The sequence below is a fragment of the Falco cherrug genome, chromosome 7 (genome assembly GCF_023634085.1).
Source record: "Falco cherrug isolate bFalChe1 chromosome 7, bFalChe1.pri, whole genome shotgun sequence".
Taxonomy (NCBI): domain Eukaryota; kingdom Metazoa; phylum Chordata; class Aves; order Falconiformes; family Falconidae; genus Falco; species Falco cherrug.
Genome location: NC_073703.1, coordinates 44269451 through 44289659, shown reverse-complemented (window position 1 = coordinate 44289659; position 20209 = coordinate 44269451). Strand labels below are relative to the sequence as shown.

The following is a 20209-nucleotide window of genomic DNA, read 5'->3' as shown; positions in this document are numbered from 1 at the left end:
ATTAAAATAGAGAGAAATTTGTTTGAAGAGGTGAAAGCTAACATCTCACACTAACAAGGATTGTGTGCATCAAAGAGTTGTTTGAAAGGAATGGAGGCTGTCAAATAAGCACTTACATTTTTCTGAGCTTCCGCTGAGGACTAGTAATTTTCAGCTGCAGTCAGATTCTCTAGAAGCTACTTTGAAAGCCTTTACTCAGAGCATCAAACTGCAATTTTACAATTTCTTCCCAGTTAGCACCCCTTTCTTCTTCAGCGCAAAACAGGTTCTGATGCTTTCCAAGATTTGCTGGTATCCTCACTCAGCATCTCTGTGCTAATTTATACCACGCCAGAAAGTCAGCATAAACATGAAGCACCATAGTGACCTTTCTAACAGTCTGGTATTTTACACAGGGTTTGTTATCATTCAAAATTGAATGAGAGGCTTTGCTTGACATGGTAGAATTACCTTTTTGAAAAACAGCAGCTGGGGCCAAGAACTATAGTCTTTTAATGGCATTTCCCATAAAGGTAGTGGTATTGGGCTTACTACATAGTGTAATGTGTCGCTGTTTTAAAACATTTAATATTGGGTTTTCTGTTCTCCCTACAGAGAAGAAGAGCTTTTATATTTAGCTTTCATTGAAGATGTAACAAATGACATTCTTAGCCTCGGGCTGTTTTCTAACAGGTAGGTTACAATTGTTTATGAATTTGTAATGCTGTGTCGGAAACACATGGACTCTATAAGAAAGGAAAGTAGTGTTTAGTAATCATTTCTTTGCCTTTACGAATATATAGTTACACAGTTATCCTTTGCTTTTGTTTCTGTTTCTATTTTGCTTCATGTAAGAATGGGGAACTAGGAAAGACCTGTGGGTCACCTGCTTTGATCTGCTGCTGTGTACCAGGAGATGAAGCCTTTGTTAGAAACTGACCTGGAACCCTAGTTGGAGTAACGCTAAGAAGAAATTGTTTTGCTCTGCAACATCTGTTTTACTAAATATACCAAGTTACTAATCTTTCACACAACAGATCCTCCATCTCCTTTCCTTTGTTCCTGTTCCAGTGTGAAGTCGGTCTTCAGCATGGGTTGTCAGGATTACATACTGTTTCAGATAAGGCTTCACCAGTTGCTAAATCAGATTTTTTTTTTCAATAATTAAACAATAAGTTATGATACAATTAATGTATTTGAGTAGTATTCCCAAATTATTTTCCATACGAGTTCTTTCTCATGAAGAGCTTTCAGTTTATAGCAAAAAACCCCTGCAGTATTTCCGATACAGATTTTTAACCCATTTTTGTAATTCCATTTTCAAGGCAGTCTAATTTCAACATAGTATTCTGATCTTCCTCTAGGCTCATAATGTTCCCAGCTGTTTTTCTGTTCTGTGCATTCTCTTTTTTTTTCCCCCCCCCTCATGTCAAGGCTATCAATGACAATGTTAAATACACTAAATCAAAAAATTAATCTTTGAGAAAATTCCAAGAGCAGCCTTCCTCTGGTTCTTTTTTTTTACAGTAATGTTATCACTTAAAACCCTTTTTGCACTTTTTTCTTTTTAAATAATGTCTCAGGTAAGCTAGATTAAATTCACTTGACCTGGAAATCTGTTCCAGTGACTGTGTACCTTAGTTGTCACAGAACACTTCCTCTGTGCTGAAATTGTTTCTCATCCTGCTTAAGCAATGGAAGAGAGCTGTCAGGACTGAGGACTCTTCTCCGGATTTTTTTCTGAAGCTGGATTTTATTCCTCCCCTTAATTTACACTTGTGTGTATCAGCCGCTGTGGTGCACCTGAGAGATTTTGGATACTTCAGCGTGCCAGTAGAACCACCACTGGATTTTTGGTTTCTTCCACTGCATAGACCCAGCAGACCACATACACCCAGAGTTGTGCTACAAATCACCACATGCTTACCATCTGGTGCCCAAAGCTGGGTCTGCTGGTTGAGCATGTGTCCAGTGGGTTACCAGCTCCAGGTAGCCCTTTTTGTTATGGAGCATAATTGAAGCAATCTTGGTGGTCCCATTCAGCTAAGAAATGAAAATTAAAAAATGAGTTTGGGAATTTATGTAAATCTGTTAAAAGTTGGTTTTCTTCCTGTGATACCATTTAATTGTTCATTTGCAGAGTTCTGGAACAACTGTTTGAGTGTCATATTCAAGAAAATAAGAACCGTCTGGATGAGGTAGGTGCTGCCCCTGTGATATTCTCCCTCTCTGCATATTACTTCAGCGACGTTTCCGAAGTACAGTGGAAATGCACTGGTATATTTGTAGGTAAAGGTAAACAGAATGCTTGGTGAGGAGCATCTCCTTCCATAAATGAGATTTGCAGACTCATGGATCACAGTAGATCAAGAGTCACAGGCCCAAAAAAGGGACAACTGTCAACTTGCTGTGTAATTTAGTGACTTGGTTGCAAGCAGCCTCCCTTTCCTTCTGTCAGAATCAAGTCCTGAGTTCTGAGCAGATGGGCACTGTGGGGCTGGAGAAATGTCACCCCTTTCTTCCTTCACCCCTTAGAGCAAAATGCGCCACTTCTTGGACGTGCTGAAAGCAGATCTGGGCTGCAGCCCAGGCACTGGTGCGGAGCATATCCACACAGGCTGGGAAGCCTTTGACTCACTGGATCTGCAAGAATTTGGTATGATGGAAGAGCCTGAGTTTACCAGTACAAGTCAGAGGCAAAGAAAAGCTACAGAAAGTGAAGAATTCTTTGGGAACATGGATTTACCATTAAAGGAACCAAGCAAATGTGAATCACCAGTATTCAGGGAAAGTTCAAAGGGGAGACAGAGCAAGGATGACTTCTCAGAAGGTGTCGCTGAGATGCTGGATGCTGGGATGGAGTCTGATTCTTGTGTGAAATCTGAAGACAGCCCAGACACTTCACCCTCACGTGAGGCAACTTTAAACTTGATTACTTGTGACAGTGATTTGGAAGCCAACAAGGGACTTGATGATCTTGAGGAAAGCTTTGCCGGCACCCTTCAGATCTCACATGACTATTATGAGTAGTAGCCAAAACGTAGCTGTTAAATGGCGATAGAGCTAGTTCTGTGGAGAACTGCCATTTTTTAAATAGTAAACTATTTATTTCTGTTTAAATGCTGCTAAAATCTAAAATGCTAAAAAATAATTGGGCATTAACTAATCTCTGTATTAATATAGACTCTAAAGGGTAGTTATACAATATTTTTTTGTTATTTTGTCTATAATTGTATAACGGGACAAATTTTTGACAAGATTAGATATATATTTTTAGAAAGATGTAATAGTAAGTTATGAAATATTTATTTTTTATTTATAATAAATTAATTGCTAGTGCAGCTGTGGTCCTGCTATAAAGATCCAAGATTTCATAGTCTACAGGAATTCAACTTACCCACATCAAAACATGGTATGCTACATCCCTGCAGAGCAGAGGTGGAACTGTTTGTCCATCCTGGAAGAGAACATTGTTTGATGTTAAATCCCATTGAGTCATAAATTCTTATAATCAACGTTTTTCCTTTTACAGTAACTGTAGAACATAAGAAACATACCTTTTCCTTGCATTACCTAGGGTGAAACAAGGAATGAGTGTGGACAGGTAACTTTCCAACCATAAGAATTCCTTTTGGTGCTGGTAGATGGTCATTCCTTCTTCAGCCCTCAGCTGTGAACTCAATTGTCTTATTCCTTGTACCGACAGGTATAAAGAGCCATTTTGCAGTATTAGTTACTGTCAGTCTTTGCCTAACCTGCTGCCAGCTCTCTGACCTGAAAAGGACATTTATCTCTAACTACTGCACATGGCAGCTCTTGAGCCATTTTATACGCAGCTCTTGAGCTGTTTAATCCTGGTTGTCCATGATTCAGCTGATATTCCTGCAAAGTGAAGACTGCAACAATTTTCAAACGGCACAACACTAAAATACAGGGTTCAGTTTCTTGCATTAATGACAACCTGGGGATAGCACTCTGCATCGAGCTTTGGTTTTGAAAAAAGATTGAGCTGGGTATACTGATTGATAACCAAGGCTATCTAGTAGAAGACATATCAGGCATCTTGTACAGCAAATGGATAAAAGTCTATTTTATGATTAAAGTTTAAATTGAAGCTAGTGCATGCATTGCACAAAATCAGCTCAAATTTCTTTGTCTAAGCAGAGTACAGCTATTACCTGCCATTCACGTTACTGTAGAATGAGCTCAACAGGGTCTGTGGAAATGCCAGGAAGTTCCGTTGCCTTGCTGTGGGTGAGGAAATACAAGAAGCCTTAGGAACTAGATAAAGCTTGTCCACAAATACCTCTTAGGGTTGGTCTTAATCTGCTTCCTCCAGCAGTGGTTACTGTTCATAGAACTGCTACCTCCAGCCTTCCCTGTGGCTCATGAGTGTCTGCCAAAGACTATTGAGCCTGTAAGCTAGGCGACTGATTGCAGCTGTAAGGATCTCCTATAGACACAGACCACTGCTTTTTTTTTTTTTTTGGCAGGGGGTGAGAACCAGGTGGGAAGAAATCTCAAAAAACCTCTAGATAAAGCAAATCAAACAAAAGCAACATTTCTGGCACAGTCACCAGCATTGCAGTGCAGAACATAATTTACAAAAAAAGCAAAAGACACTTTTTTTTTTTCCTGGCTGCTTTGGCCACAGTAATATATCACACTTGTTGATGATGACAGCAGGCTGGGGTTTATTTTAGCCACACAGAGGCAGCTGTGCAGATGGGTACTAGCCTTTCATCTGCCGCACTCAGCTGGCTGCCTTGTAAATCTGGCCTGCAGCTTGAGTCCTCCGGCTCACCGAACAGTAGGTAAGAATGGGAGGATTTTGTATCCCTCTATCAGAGATTATCTTACTGCAAAGACACCCAAAAGGCTGCTTCAGTACAGTGCAGGGATGGCTGGTCCTCGATCACAAGTGATCAAAGCTCTTCTCCCATCCCCAAGGAAGCTGTATTCATTACCCCACAGACTGGAAGGGCAGGATGCACCTGGAGAAGTACAGTTGCTATTGCATAAACAATTTTAACACAGAGGGACTAGTTAAAAAACTAAAGAGCATGGTTAAATGTACCCAAGCCTTGTTGCTTCTCAGGCAGGACCTCACCCACCCTTGGGGCCCACCATTCTGTGTTCTCCAATCTTGGTCAATAATGGAATTCGGGTGGGCTTTTTCTCCCTACCCATCACTGTACTGTATCACTTTTACATCATAAAAAAGATCACTTGGCAAACTTTGGCTTGTGGTCAATGTGAGTGTGATTATAAAGATTAGTAAGAATTTCCCATCTAAATTCTGCAAGTAAAAAAACCTAAACACCACATCAGTGAAAGTGGTCATGACATCATCTCACAAGAAGTTGCAAATAATGACACACTGATTTCCTGTTGTATGAGTAACACAAAAATAAACAAAACTAGTTCCTTGACCATATTTCCTGTTGATGAGCTGTCTGAGCATCAATGCCATTTTTTCTGGGTAGATGGAACTTAAAGGAGTAAGTAAATTCATTAAAACAGACCTTTCACAAAGAAAGCATCTGTCTGCCTAAACCACAACTGTGAACATTTCTTGAATCCAGAGTGAAATTTCTGGTAAAGAACCAGAAGATCATGCACTCCAGTATCCCAGCAGCTGGAGCAGTCAGCCCGGTCCAAGGAACAGGTTTCTCATTGTACAGCCACTCCCACAAGATAGTGGGGAAAAAATATTCTAGATCAACTAATTGATTTTATATAGATAACATTTATCTACAGATCCAAAAAGCAATTGCAGCCTAGCCAGGGCTTAAAACTTTCTCCCTTTTGTTCACATTTACTTTAAGGTGGTGCTTAAAGCGTAAGTTGTGTAAGCAGCTTGATAGCAAGCCTGACCCACATCACTGGTAACATTAATCGACAGTGCATGCTTTGTTTTTCTTCTGAGGTTTTTTTTCACTCTGGGTTGTTTGTTTTGTTTTGGGGTGGGTTTTTTTTTGTCTCATCACCTTTTATATCTATATACTCAGGTCTTGGCACAAACTTGTAGTCATGACACCATTACAAACCTGAATGCCTCAGAAGTAACAAACTGGAACAGTCAGCACCTGTGATGTGCAATGTAAAGACTTATTTCTGCCCAGATGTACATGGGTGGTGAGCACGTACATAACACCATCAATGTTTACTTCAAATGGACAAAAGCCCACTATTCTTACTTCACTCTGTAACAAACTTTAAAGCCTACAGTTTTGTCATCACAACTCTTGTTTTCAAAGGTAGGACTCTGTTTATTTACAAAGTATTAAGTGGGGCTTTTGGTCATTTGAAGTAAGGACTGTGATGAAAGAAAAAGGTGCTTAGATGTCTTAGGACTGACCAGAAAACAAAAACCTTCAAAAGTAAAACCCAAGCTATCATTTTATCTGTGATCAACTCCATGTCTAAGACACCTACGCATTTTTCATTTAGGCTTAGCTGCAGAATGACTCCAGGGTCATTACAGCTATGCAACAGTAGTTGTAGAACGATGCAGCTCAACCAGTATCATTTTATAATTCAAGGACAAATGGCTACCAGAGTGGGGAAAAAAAGAGCCACTTTTTTTTCCCTCCGCAATTATCTGTGCAAGGAGTATGAACAAGAGTACTGGAGCATCAGCATAAATAAAACCTAGGCCCAGGAGCTTCATTTGCAGGACCTAATGCAGGCTGTTTCACTGCCGTGACAGCACAGCTCCTGACCAACAAGCCGTCCCACTAACACCCTTCAGTACCCTGCTACTGTTCCTCTGCCTGTGCACCACTGAAAGGTAGCAAGGAGAAATAGCAATGGAAAATGAACGTTAAAGGGAACGTAGGAAGAAATTAAAGGGGAAAGGGAAATTGTTATTTATTCCATCTTTTGAAACATGGTGAGACCTATTATCAGGTAGGACACGGGCACAGAGTAGAAATTTAGATGCCACTTGTTAACATCTGTCTTCAAACCTATGTTAAAGCTTCCACAATACAGAGGTAGAGAAATTGAAGCATTTATATTTTGAGTATTTGAGACCTAAAAATTAATGAAAACAGAAAAAAACCCAGCAAATTGTAACTCAGGGTGTATTTCAGGGAGCTCTGGGGAACTCCACCGCTCCACTTTAGTTTTTGACCACCCAAGGCAGGAGGAGCATACACTGATAGGCAAGTGCAGGGCACTGCAGCTGCATGATGCTTCTAGAGCCACCAAGCCCTTCTCTCTGGCATCTCCCAGGCACTTAACCTGCTGGTCTCAGGAGCTAACACCTGGTGTGTACCACAGATGATAAGGAACAGAACAGTAATTTTAATAAAAACAGTTTCTCCCTCTCCAAGACAACAAACCCAGATACTCACAAGCAGTCTGGTCTTCCTGTTTCCTTTATCAATAGTGGAATCTGCTTCATTCAGAAACTACCATCTTCCGTTTTTATTCCAAGTAGCAAAGCAAGTGATTTGCAAACAGGTGAGCGTAAATTAATCTGCCACACCAGCCATGGCACCAGCATGGGTCACACCAGCCAGCAGATCCAGTTTCAAAACCTGCAGTGGGTCACGGGCCAGCGGAAGCTGAGCACGTCACAGGGATAAAGCATCGCTGGGAAAGGAGAGAATCAGCAATTACCACTGGCATGACAAATCATCGGTTAGTTGAGCTGTAGAGCACCCATAGATCATCTCCATCTCAACCGCCCTAAAGAAAACCTAGGGGGACTCCGGGGTGTCAGGCAGTCCACAAGTAGCAACAAGAAGAGTTAATTCAAGTGAAGGGAACCAAAACTGAGAATGCCATGTCTACTGCGCATAGGACTTTCTGTTCTCTGTAGAAAGCCTCCAGAGCAGCTGGGTTCTCTCTTCAGACCTCCTAAAGGGACTGATCCTTTCAGCTCGCCCACTAAGCTAATTCCAGCAGACAGCAAAGGGCACGAGGTGTGCCTCACACCCAGGTGACAACACACAAGTTACATTTGCATTCATCTTTTAAACTGTGAGAGTGGCCTACAAAAGGTGTGGGCTCTCCACCCAGCACCATGCTCCAGGCTGGAGGAACGCGGGAGGTGCTGTGCACCCATCCCCACTGGGCTCTGGCATGGGATGCTGCTGCGCTCTCACTGCTCCTGTAGATCCCAGGCTTTGACACACAGAGTCTCCCCTGCAATCCTACCAGCCCTACTGCCTTGGGGGAATGAAATTAGACCTTGAGAAGGGCAAGTAAAGGCTACATAAATGGAGTAGGGAGGCATGTGAAACCTGAGAGAGAGAGAAACTTGAACACAGCCTCAGCCTGGCAGGCCACCGAGCCATGCTATCCCATTCTCATGGGGACAGGCAGCATGATCTGTAGCATGAGGTACAGAGCTCTCTGCAGTTATCCCAAGAATTCAGCAAGCCCGTACGACTCCTCTTACAGTATCTGCGTGAGGGCTGTGGCATAGCTTACAGCTTACAGCAGCCAGAGCCCAGTTCCAGAAGATGGGTAACAGAACTGTGAGGTTACCCCAGCTCTTCCCAGCTATCTGTTTCTCACTCGTAAGCATGCCCACATGCCAAAGGAGAAGTGAAGCAACATGTCAAAGGCCATCAGCTCTCCTGTCAGCCTGAGAATTCCTCGCAGGACCTCAGAGGTATAGCCTCTCCAACTGGAAATTCAGCTCAGAGGAATTTGGCACCCTGCTTTTTCCTGACGTTTGACACAAGCAAGACCAGAGATGATACAGATAGCATAGGTTTGGGAGCTGGCTATGAGGCTTCCCAAACACCGGGCACAACCATCTCAGATAACAGTGGATTGTAAGAAAAAGATAGAAGAGCTCCTCGAGCTCTCATCTGTTTCCCTTTCCTCAGAAACGAGCTTCCCTCCCACCTTGAGAGTCTTAAGCCTTACACAGGGGCTTTCAGCTTAAACATAGATCTTTCAAAGGCCCTCACTGTAGCTTTCCATAGCATCTGTTTTCTCCATGGCTGTTCCTCACTATTTTAACCTCTTAGAGCTTCTGTTCAGTTCACTTGATGGTGCAGTCAGATCTCCCCAAAGGGTTCTTGGGTACATCTCCACAGCCAGCTCCTTGTTGTCCATCCCTTCACCTGAAGAAGCAACTGACAGGTGAGAGCACACCCCTGCCATCAGGCACCCGTGATGCTAGCTCCAGCACCACCGTAACAAAGCTATGGGGTGGGTGAGCAATGGGCCAGCTCACAGCCAGAGTTGGCTTCACAGGTATCAGGACAATCCAGTCAGTAGTATTAGTGCAATATTTCCAGTTTCTTTCAACAGAGAATGTAAGTTAGCCTCAGTTCTGCTTATTTGTCATTATTTAAACACCAGCATTGTGCAGAGGGATAAGGCTGACCTGCTGTCCTAAAAACAGGCTGAAATGGAGAATTTTATTTTCAATTTCATGGCATAACATGCACTGAAAGCACTAAACTCGCCTTGGCAGCTCTCCTAACTAACACCATGGCACTAACGGTAAATTTTGCTCTGACTGCAGGGAATGCATACACTCAGCAATGCTCCTTATTTTAGCTAGATTAGTTTTTTCGCAGTGCATCAAAGCTACTGCATTTAATACCTGTCATTTGGATTCCTATCGCTCTTCTGATTGGTGTGGCTGTGGAACAGTTCTTCTGCCCTTCAAAACTTAAGAGAAACTTGGGGAGGAAACAAATCCTTCAACCATCTACCTGTGTTTCTGTTTTTTTGGTGAACAATTGCACTTTCCTCTTCTTTCCTAATTACACCTTCATCCTGCTTACTAACACAACACAACACAGTGTTTCCCTTCTCCTTACGAAGGGGAAAACAGATGTTCTTGTTTGGACAGGGCATTGCTACGGGAACCCACACGCTCTAGGAAGACTCAGCATGTCTGCCGAAGGTGGTAGTGATCATTTTCAGGTCAGGCTGAAAGAGCCATCCATCAGGACAGAGGAAGAAAGAATCACCTAGCAGCACCCTGTAAGGAACAAGTCCTTGGCCCCAGCGTCCTGGGGGGATATTTCACCATAACAAGTGGGATCAGCAGGGCAACTGTCTCAGACCGGCTGAGCCATTGCGTTGTATGTGATTTTCTCCTTAATCCTTCTGGAGATGCCGTCAGGAACCTAACTGAACCCAAGTTTTTATAAGACTTGATTCTTGTCTGTATACTTCTCTTTTTCAAGTCAGAAGTCACCCCCAAAGAAAATCTAATCAGATTTCTTCATTAAGACAGCTGGCCTACATCTGCCAGATAGCTTTCAGTACCACAAGAATCAGGAAATCGGGCTAATGTCATTTTTTTAGTGAAAGGGTGGCTTAAAGAGGATAATTGAAGCAGTACAATTCCCTAAGATTTATAGTTTCAAATTAAATTGCTTCTCCTAATTCAGGGAGAGAAGTAAACATTTGGTGACTGATGGACACCTACAGCTCCTGGTCTTCAGGAGGCAACTCAAGTTTTTGGAACACAGAGTGAGCACCTGTTATTCCTGGAGGCTCAGAAACAGTCACTTCAGAACAAATGGATTTATTTCTGTACTGCTATGGTGCAAGAAACTCAATGAACCTTGATTAATCTGCTAAAACAATATTTTCCACATTACCAAACTAAACCCAAACTATCTTCTAATTTCCTGAAGTCTTTCGCTGAAGATTGTGTCAATGGAAAGACATTTTCAGCTTCAGTACTGTGAGTAGCACAGCATGCAGCCAGAAGAAATCAGATACAGACATGCACACATGAAGTATGCAGTTCCTTCGGATCACTGGTTGTCAGTATTAGCCAGGCTTGACAGGGGCTTTCTTCATAGGTGCTTAACACCAGTGAAAATTCTTCATTCGCCTCCGGGTATGATAATTTGGGGTCTGTTCATGGAAGGATTCAATGTCCTTCTAAATTTACGTAAGGCACATGATCGTCATTTTAGAAATGGCTAATAATAAAAATAATCTGAACCTCATCTGCAAGCCCTGCAAGTCTTTTGTGGTTGGTTTTGGTTATTACAGCAGATACTTTAAATCCATAGAATGAGCAGGGCAGCAAATAATACTGGTTTGGTATGTTGGGGATGGCAGATGTTTGGTTTAAACTTGATGTCCATCTGAAAGATTGTCACGCAGATTAGTTTGGGAGATGTGGTGAATGATCAGAAATGGGATAGAATTTTTCTAAGCTCTACCCCTTCTAGCTCCCACATCTGTGTTGGGCCATTTTGCAGGTAGAGAGCCCAAGAACACAACACATGCCCTGAAATCCTTGCTTTAGAAAAGCTCCCAAATAATGCCATGAAGTCAAATGTTACAGCATGCCTGCAACCCTGAGCACCTCTGAAGGACAAAGAAGTTTTGTGGCAAAATACTCCCAGGCTCACCTATCTCCTACTTACACTTGGGTTTTCTTTGAATGAATAAGGCCAGTTTAAAGCAATTTTAATATCAACAGAACTAGCTTTTAAGTATCAGAACCACCACTTCCCTAAGTATTACATTCCACTGGAGCCACAAAACTGCCATCACTCAAACGCACATGCTGATGGCAGAAGGTTCAACTTGCCCAAGAGCCAGACAGAGCTAACGTGATATGCAGCAATACGAAATACCTTGCTTAATTCAGAGCTGATGAGCATTCACCTATGCACCAGCCCTCACTTAACTCCAGCTCTCCTGCAACACCGTTCTCCTGCCAATACCTGTGTAAGTGATGTTCCCATCATACTCACGAATTGTGACCATCCTCAAGTAGCTCTTGGGCTGCAGAAGGTAAACTGGCAACATTTTTGTGGCGCTGGGAAGCTTCTGTCTTCAGGCAGAGTCCAGCCTTCCACAGGATGTTCATAAAAATAGTGGAGAGATAGACACATTTATATGCTGTCATTGACTCCTCCGGGAAAAGGAATGGGCGTGAAAAAACCCCAACCCATCGGATCCTATACAGAGCAACTGTCACATGTAAAACTTCCCGCTAGGTACCTAGCATTGCCGAGTTTCATGTAACCTTCATCTATCCACAGCTATTCACAATTTAAACAACCCTAACAGCTGAATGAGAGCTACTTCAGTTCCCCTAGTCAAGGCCCCAGGCTAGGAATCTTTCTCGTCAGCTCCCCCAGGTTTCTCTTGTACCAAGTACTGGAGCTTTTGCCCAAGCAAGCTGCTGGCCACTGTGCCAAAGCCATGAGTCAAGTCGCTCCCCTCTCAGCCAACTCTGGCCACCAGAAGGCTCTAAGAGGGATTTTACAGTGGGTGGAAAATAACAGCTATAGTTTACAGCAATTTGGAAATCTAGGCTTCTCAAGAGAACTTTGCCTCGGGTCTAAAATCAGTATAAATAATAAGACTGATCAGAACTGCTGGGTGTTTTTACCATGTGCTTAGGACCCCAGGAAACCACACTCCCTCTTCTGATTTTAAATCCACGGCAAATAAGAGAGCTTTGCCCACACCGAACATCACACAGGACATTCTCCAGGATTTGGGGGGTTGATCAGACAAGTACATAGATAGCTGATACATTACTGTCTTACCTGAAGTCAATTAATGCTATCAAACTGAGCACACCTAGAAGACAGATTTCAGTTACAAGCCCGGTCATTTCAGATATAGTTAAACGGGCGGCACACCAGGTATTTAGCAAAGACAAGGGAAATGCAATTGTCCAGTGTGAAACTGCGATGTCCAGTGAGCAATTCCTTTATCATGAGGTTATGGGGGTCTTGTGCTGTGTCAGGTATCATATAGCAAGCCTTTTAGACCACCTCCCTTTCTGACTAAATGTCAATTACAAAATGAAGAAAAACTTCACTTAATAATGAATACACAATAGTGTTAGTTATTGGTAGCAGCTCCAACGATAGTAAGTAAGTATACAATCAACTGTTTCCTCTCTCACATGCTTTTGCAAAGGGTTTTTCAACTTTCAGAACATTTTTCTCCCACTTAAAGGTTACAGGGAAATTGAATATTCAATACTAAAAATAGCTTTAGAAAATGCAAAACATTATAAACAATGATGATAGTGCATCAGGCGCAAGACTTCCCTACCACAAAGATGACAGCTATTAGAATTTCACAGTACAAGTTTTATATTTGTACTGAGATGCAGGACAGTACCTGCAGCACTTTTGAAGAGGGATAGCAACTCTGTGTACTGAAGGTAAAGTCCCAGCCTAGGACTACACATGAAAACTAAGTTCCCTGATTTTTCTTTTAATAATGGAACAATAAAAACTCATGGTTGCTTCAAATGTTTATTTCCATGGCAAAAATAGACTATAATATATTCATCTCACATATATTACATTCAGTAATACAAGCTTTTCTGTCTATGAAACACAATTTGTACACTGTTTTACAAACCAATTTCAGTTTTACAAGAATTAAAGCTGTTCTGATTATACATTTTTACAGTATTGGTGGTAAGACAGCAAAAACAGACACATTAACCACTAGCTTAGTACTAGAAAATAATACTTCATGTTTGCTACTGTTTAAACAAAGTCTCATTTAAATCCTTGCATACTGGCTCAAATGGAAATGGAAGAAAATGGAGCCAGATCCTGCACTTCTCTGACATTAAGGACTCAATCCTACAAAACTGCTGAAAGGCCTTTGAACACCTATTTGCTTTAACTGAATGAAGAGATTTCAGCAATATGCAGGAGTGTACATACCCACCGATTTGCCAGGTCAAGCCTCTACAATTTCAATCCAAGCCCCGCCCACCCACCCCCACCCCCCCGATCAGCCATAAATCGGACAGGTAAGTTGGGTATTTCAAAGCAATTTAAGAATGTATCTTTGTAAAAAGCATATACACCTTGTCTGTCAGAATTATCCAGGATTAGCAAGGTGACAGACTGGAGGATTTTACATGGGTTTCCCCTATCAAGTTTCCTACCATTCTAAAAATTCATAGCATTTGCAAAATCTTTAAAGTATTATAAAAGTCTCCTAATTTTACCTAAATATTTCCAAATGGAAAAACAGCATTTAAATTCCCTTTATAAACATTAGGCACCTTCTGAAACTGTGCTCATAAAATTAATAAATTTGGTAGTTTTGATTGCCGCATATCTGAACATTCCGGTATCTACAGACTTGCTCTCTAATTTATCACAGGCTGTATCTGTTGTAAATTCTATTCATTAGATTCCTTGCATTTGATTTCTAACTTCATTCCGTAATTAGAGCTGAAGAATAGACTTCTAAAGAACAAATACACCAGAGGTTACTCTTCACCACTGAATGCAGCATCATGTGGAATACAGCAACAGAACCAAAGGCCATTCACCAACAGTTTTTTGAAATGCTCACCGAAGTTAACAAATCCTTTTTTTCAGCCCCTGTAGACCTTAAAGTAACATATGTGATGCCAACAGGATGCACCAAGTTAGCTGGTCCCCAAGAGGATCATACTAAGACTTTTTTCTTCTTTTTTACAGACATGTTTGTAACAGCTGTTAAAAGGGTTTTTTCCCTTACCTTAGCACAGTATTATATTATTTTAATATCACTGTACTGCAAATGCTGCACTGCAACATAATTTCTAAGCACATGTTAAACTCCGCATTTCAAAGGCCTGATTTTCAGCCCAGCTTTAAACCTGGTGCAATTCACACCTACTGTAAACCTGGCTGCATTCATAAAGTATCTAGACTTTCAAATCATCTAACCTGCATTCATCAGAAATTATCACTGCAAAACTGCATGTATGCCTATTCCCCCTGCATTTTGCATGTGTAAAACCAGAGACCATGGTTTGAAAAACCTGACCTTTAATAAGTAAACAGAAACTGAGCTGACAGATTGCATTAAATATATCTGGAAAGGAAAATATGTAAAAATAGCAGAGCCTCTGAAAAAAACATTTGGAGTTTCAAAAATCACATTTTAAGAAGCCAGTAAAAATAACACCTATGACTACATATTCACTTAGCCTACCATGCCATGAAAAACATACCACATGAATCAAACCCTTCTAGCAGCTCTACTGTGGACACAAAATCTTCCAAATCCTCTTCAACATGCCTTCAGCCATTCCTCAAATCCTCACTCTCTACTTCCAATATTTTGTACTTTCACAAGAGAATTTCTTCCAAACTATCTCAGCTACTTTTCCTTTGAATGTTGTAGCTTCGTGTATGCACATTCCTGCTGCATTCTTTTGGTTAATTCTTGTAATCTGTATTTAAATTTAAAGCAGTCATGTGAGTATTCGTGCTTTAAGGGCTCCAGCTTTCATTGGCAATAAGCCAATTTTAATTCCTACAATATCAGGAAGAACTGCAGGAGCGGACTCCGTCTTTGCATGGCTTTGCAGTATTAAAAAAACCCACCACAACCCAAACCCTAAAGCACAGAGTTCTTAGCAATTGAAGTGTTGTTTCTTTTAAATTAATAATTTGAACTAACTATTGAAATATAGTAATGAGTTCACTATTTTTAAGTCTGGGGTTTTAGTAATGCTACTGATAATAAAACTGAGGTCTTATTACACAGCTATCTTGTATGATAAACAACCCTGCAGTTCCCAAGTTTGGTCCAGAGGCCATTGAAATCTACTAGCCACTCAACTTTAACAGCTGCTCCAACAAGAACAATATAGCAGCAGCCTCAGGTAGTCTTACTTATGAAATTTAAGAAGCTATTTTTGGAGAAAATTGCTCAAATGTCAGCCACTTCAAAAGAAGATACACAGCATGATAAAAGGAGCCAAAAATATGTTTCTCAAAATGTCAACATTTTTTTTCCATTTTAATAAAATTTATTTTACTTTTATTTGTTATTGCTTTACTTTTTAAATAAATGTTGATAACTTACAGCAGCTTTTTATCTACAGAAACTACAGAAACTCTGCCTACTCACCTGCTTTGAATTAATTGTATTTGTACTTATAAACCACAGCACCCTGCACTTGTAGTTTTTACCATTCACTTGTGCAAAAGATATCACAATGAGAGCAATACTAAGGCATAAAACTTTCCCTGCTCTTCACAGGGGACAGCAGAAAATGGAAAGCTCTGCTGTGCAGGCTGCAGAAAAGCTGTGCAACGCTCCTCTGTGTACCATGGAGCTTCTCCCCCCTGCAGAACAGGGCAAGGAGTCATTTGCAGCCTACAGCTAAGCTTGCTAAGTCAGTGACATCTTTGCAACAAACAGGTCTCTGACAAGTTCTTAGAGAAGAGCTGCTCGCCTAAGACTACAAAGATTCACTGGCCAAAAACATCTCTCATCTGAGCAACCAAGAAAGAAATCAAAATGTGGAAAAACCCTTACTACAATTTATGGGTTCTTCCTCTGACTCTTCATTGAATTTTATCCTAAAAAGCGTTTTCCACCTAGCCCACAAAAGACGGCCAAATCTGTCTCTTGACAGTATATAGCACCTTTATTTATCCCTGAGAGCTGTGACATCCCTAGAGATCAGCATCCTTTGCCATTTACTGCAAGAATGTCTTCATACAACTTTTCTTACTAAAAAAATTCAGCTCAAATCTTGCGTAATAATCCGGTTTTATCCCCATAAAAACAGAAGCACATTTGGCAAAATGGACAGGCTTATAGTGGAATTTTAAGCTTTTGACCAATAAATCCACCTCTGATACACACTGTGACTGGATTTGGACGGTGGATGTTCTTATAATGTCCAACACTTCATGAAGCACTTGGCACATCTAGATGTAAAAAAGCATCCCTTTTCAAGGCTCAGAACAAAGTGCTAAGAATTGAATTTTCTTTTAAAAGAAGTTAACTGGAAATCTAAACAATATGTTTTAAAATTTGTTTTTGTTACAGGAGGTTGCAAAGTTTGTTTTCATTTGGTATCTTTAGAAAAGAAACTGCTCATTTTACATGCTTACTTGGAGCCATACGCTTACATACAAAAACCCAATTCTGCTACCTTCAGTAGGAAAACCCACATAAAGTCAAGTCTATGAATGCAAAAACAGACTGCTGATGGGCAGAAATGAAAGCGGAAGTGGAGGAGGTAGCAGTGTTACGCTTAAAAAAAAAAAAAAATAGATCAAGACGGTGACTATCAGATTAGAGAGCAACTGCCTCTAGAAGTAAACACAACTTCTTTCAGCAAAACAGAAAGCCGTAAAACACACATTTCCTCACCCACCCCAGATAATCCTGGAAGTTTTGGATTAAATTGCTTGTTTTAACTGCTCCTTTTAGTGCCTCATACCTGGTGTTCTGTCCCAGTTACTGCTGAATAGCTAAAAATTGTTGCTCAAAGTTGGGGTTGTATATAGCTTTGTTAAAAGCTGCATGTACCAGGTTATGAAGATCACAGTCCAAAGTTCAGAAATGGAAAAGGTACAAGCTACATTTTAGAGCATACCTTCCCATTCAAAAATATTTCTGAATATAGATGTGAACTGTGGCAAAAAGTAGTAATGTTTTTGAAACACAGCGCGATACAAATAGCTAAGTACAGTTGTTTCTTTCAATACTTTTGTTAACACAGAAGATTGCAAGATTTATATATAAAGAATCAGTCTTCAGTAACTGGTTTCCTCTGGACTTCATTTTGTACTTTAGGCAGTTCATACTTCCTAGGCATTTCATAGTTACAAAAAGAACATCTTCTTCCCCCATCTGAAATATTCAGTCTTACTTTTACTGAAAGAAGAAAAATTCAGACTACCTGAAAGCATACAAAATGCACTAGATTAATACAGTGTACTTTAAAGTACTACATTTTTTATAGAATGACATATTAGCACAAAGTCATTTGGACCATAGGTTTTCTTTTTAGAAGTAGCTTATTACAGAGGAAAGCAAGGCAACATATTTATTATTCTTAGTTAATGTTTTGGAAGACGATTATTGTTTTGAAAGGGGTTTAATTATTCATAATAGTTTCCAAACCCTTGTTACAGCTCAGAAAAATAACTAATTTCACCAGTGATAAAAATTACTTTCAGTCTGATTTCATTTCACTAAGCAGGTATCAAGGAAAATGGACACTTAAAATGCCTGCAGACTGGTCTACCTTAGGGTTTTTTTGAAATTAAACCAGATATCTACAAACTAATAGCTCTCTTTTGAATAAGGATTTTCAACTCAGCATTTCAAAACACTTGAAAAGGCAGGTAAAGCCATACCGTCCCCATCTGAAAACCACAGAGAATTATTTAGGGATACTGTCATCAGACCAGACCCATGGGACAAAATGGAAAGTACCAAAAGTACAATTCATCCTCAGGTCCATGCCAAGCCATTGACTCAACCACCTACACAGCTACCAAAATACCCACATCTCCAGTATCACCTCTAAGAGCTCTTACATTCTGCAAGTGTTCTCAAACAGCTTCTGTGGACATTCTTTACTGCAACACTGCACAGCATTAGCAAAATCTGTTCCTAGTAATGACAAAATATTCTGGAGGATTCTACAGAAAACTCCAGTGCTTTAAAGGTTTTCTTGACTGGGAACATAAACATTTTTAAAGTTCATCTTTGCACTGTGTAAACCAGCAATCATAGCTGCCACACCACCTCCGTTACGTTTCATACGATCATTTCTGCTTCACCACTATGCACCTTCTTACTCCAACTTTGGTTCTTCCACTTCACCAACTTAAAAGGCTCTTCCAAAAATAACAGGTTAGTAATGGTATATTACCATATGACACAATGCATGATTATAGTTTCTATGTTTAACTACATAAATAACAGAGCAAAAAAAGTGCTTAAAACATTTGCATCCACTTTGATTTCAGCCAGTAAAATCAAACTGTCCTCTAAATATATGAATAATACTGAATGCGTACTGTCTCCCATTCATTTGTTTCCAATAACCTTGTAGGTAATATTTTTCCCCTGCTTGTTACAGGTAAACATGCCTCCGCTCAAATGGCAGTTAGCAACAGTTAACGGGATCTTTCACTTGTCGTTTCTATTACACAGCACTACAATTACCTACCAATAGCTTCCCCTAGTACTTTCTGCATGATTTTTGAAAAGTGAGTTCAAACATCATCAGTCTTTTCCTCTGAAAATATTATGCTGTTTAAAAAGTTTTGAGTTGTGGTGTTTGGGATTTTTTTTTTAACTAAAAAATACTGAATATAAAAATAACTGTATTTAAAGCATCAGCTTAAAATATCTAAGAGCTGCTGATTTTGCTGAGTAAACCAGAGGAAACCAAAAGTTCATTTTAAAAAATACAGTTGTATTGTTCTAAATATAAAATTGAAAGCAGAATGAAACTGCATAAGACCTTGACATTCCCAAGGAGCAGGTTTCTCACCCTGTGTGCATCTACAGCTTTTTTGCACAGTTTACTAACATTATGTTTTAAAACATAATTGTTAAGTTGTGCCTTGTACTTCCATTCCATAAGATACTTATTTTGCCCAGAGTAACACCACTCTAAAGAACATATGCAAGTACTACAGACCAGCACAAGTAAAATCATTCCCTAATACGACTGCAGCTGAACACGGGAAGAGTTTAGTCCAGCGAAGATCCTGCTTTGCAGGGACTGTTACACTGACTTGCATTTAACAGCCACATACCAGCCCTGAAAGGTAACAGTGTGATTCATCATACAAAGAAAACACCAGTGAGAGCAGGTCTGCCTGGACAACTGTAATTTTCTTTCTGTAAACTCTTGCAGAGTCCCTTAGGAAGTGGCAGGGGTTATATAAGTCTAGAACTTTTGAGAAACTGAATGAGAACTCCATAGACGAAAGTGTACTGTGAAAGAGTCTGCACCATCATCATTCTCTGCTGCCTCAATATGTCCAGCACTCGTGGGATGTCCAGCATCTGGAGAAAGAGAACAAACCATTACAGTGACTGGTGAGCAAGGAGACTGGCTTGCGCTTTGTCAGCAGGAGGTTCAGAGCACTACCAGTGATCTAAAGGGAGAATCAGCTGCTCTAATTTCAGCTCCAGCAATTCATTGCCCATGCCTGCACTATGGATTGCACTACGCCGCTGACCACGACTACCTTATTTCCTCACCTGGGAAACAGGCATAATGTAAAACTTCTCTATCTCATGGGGTATGGGTCTTCACAAACCTAATGGCTTCAAAAGTCTGTCACAGTATTAGGAAAAGGATCCACAACAAAACAGTTTGTTGACTCTCAGCTGGCATATTATATTATTAATAAACACATCATAGCTGTTCACTTCTGGCTAAAAGCTGATAGGACAAGGTTTTGTTCTATCAAACTACTGCTTTGACATCTGCCGAGACTGATACTGCAAAAACACTACACTTGGG

The 20209-nt window shown here is 40.4% G+C and overlaps 2 protein-coding genes across 4 annotated transcripts in view; one reads left to right on the top strand and one right to left on the bottom strand.

Annotated features, from left to right (window-relative positions):
- SPATA7 (spermatogenesis associated 7) overlaps positions 1 to 3320 on the top strand; it is a 41928-nt gene extending 38608 nt beyond the window's left edge. For both annotated transcript variants that reach the window (XM_055715986.1, XM_055715985.1), the window contains exons 10-12: positions 595 to 672; positions 2120 to 2177; positions 2515 to 3320. In XM_055715986.1, the coding sequence (XP_055571961.1) occupies positions 595 to 672; positions 2120 to 2177; positions 2515 to 3009 (631 nt within the window). In that variant the 3' untranslated portion in view covers positions 3010 to 3320. The remainder of the gene's footprint in view (positions 1 to 594; positions 673 to 2119; positions 2178 to 2514) is intronic.
- Positions 3321 to 13197: 9877 nt separating this feature from the next.
- Positions 13198 to 20209, bottom strand: part of PTPN21 (protein tyrosine phosphatase non-receptor type 21) — a 47700-nt gene continuing 40688 nt past the window's right edge. For both annotated transcript variants that reach the window (XM_005446925.4, XM_055715984.1), the window contains exon 19: positions 13198 to 19746. In XM_005446925.4, the coding sequence (XP_005446982.2) occupies positions 19618 to 19746 (129 nt within the window). In that variant the 3' untranslated portion in view covers positions 13198 to 19617. The remainder of the gene's footprint in view (positions 19747 to 20209) is intronic.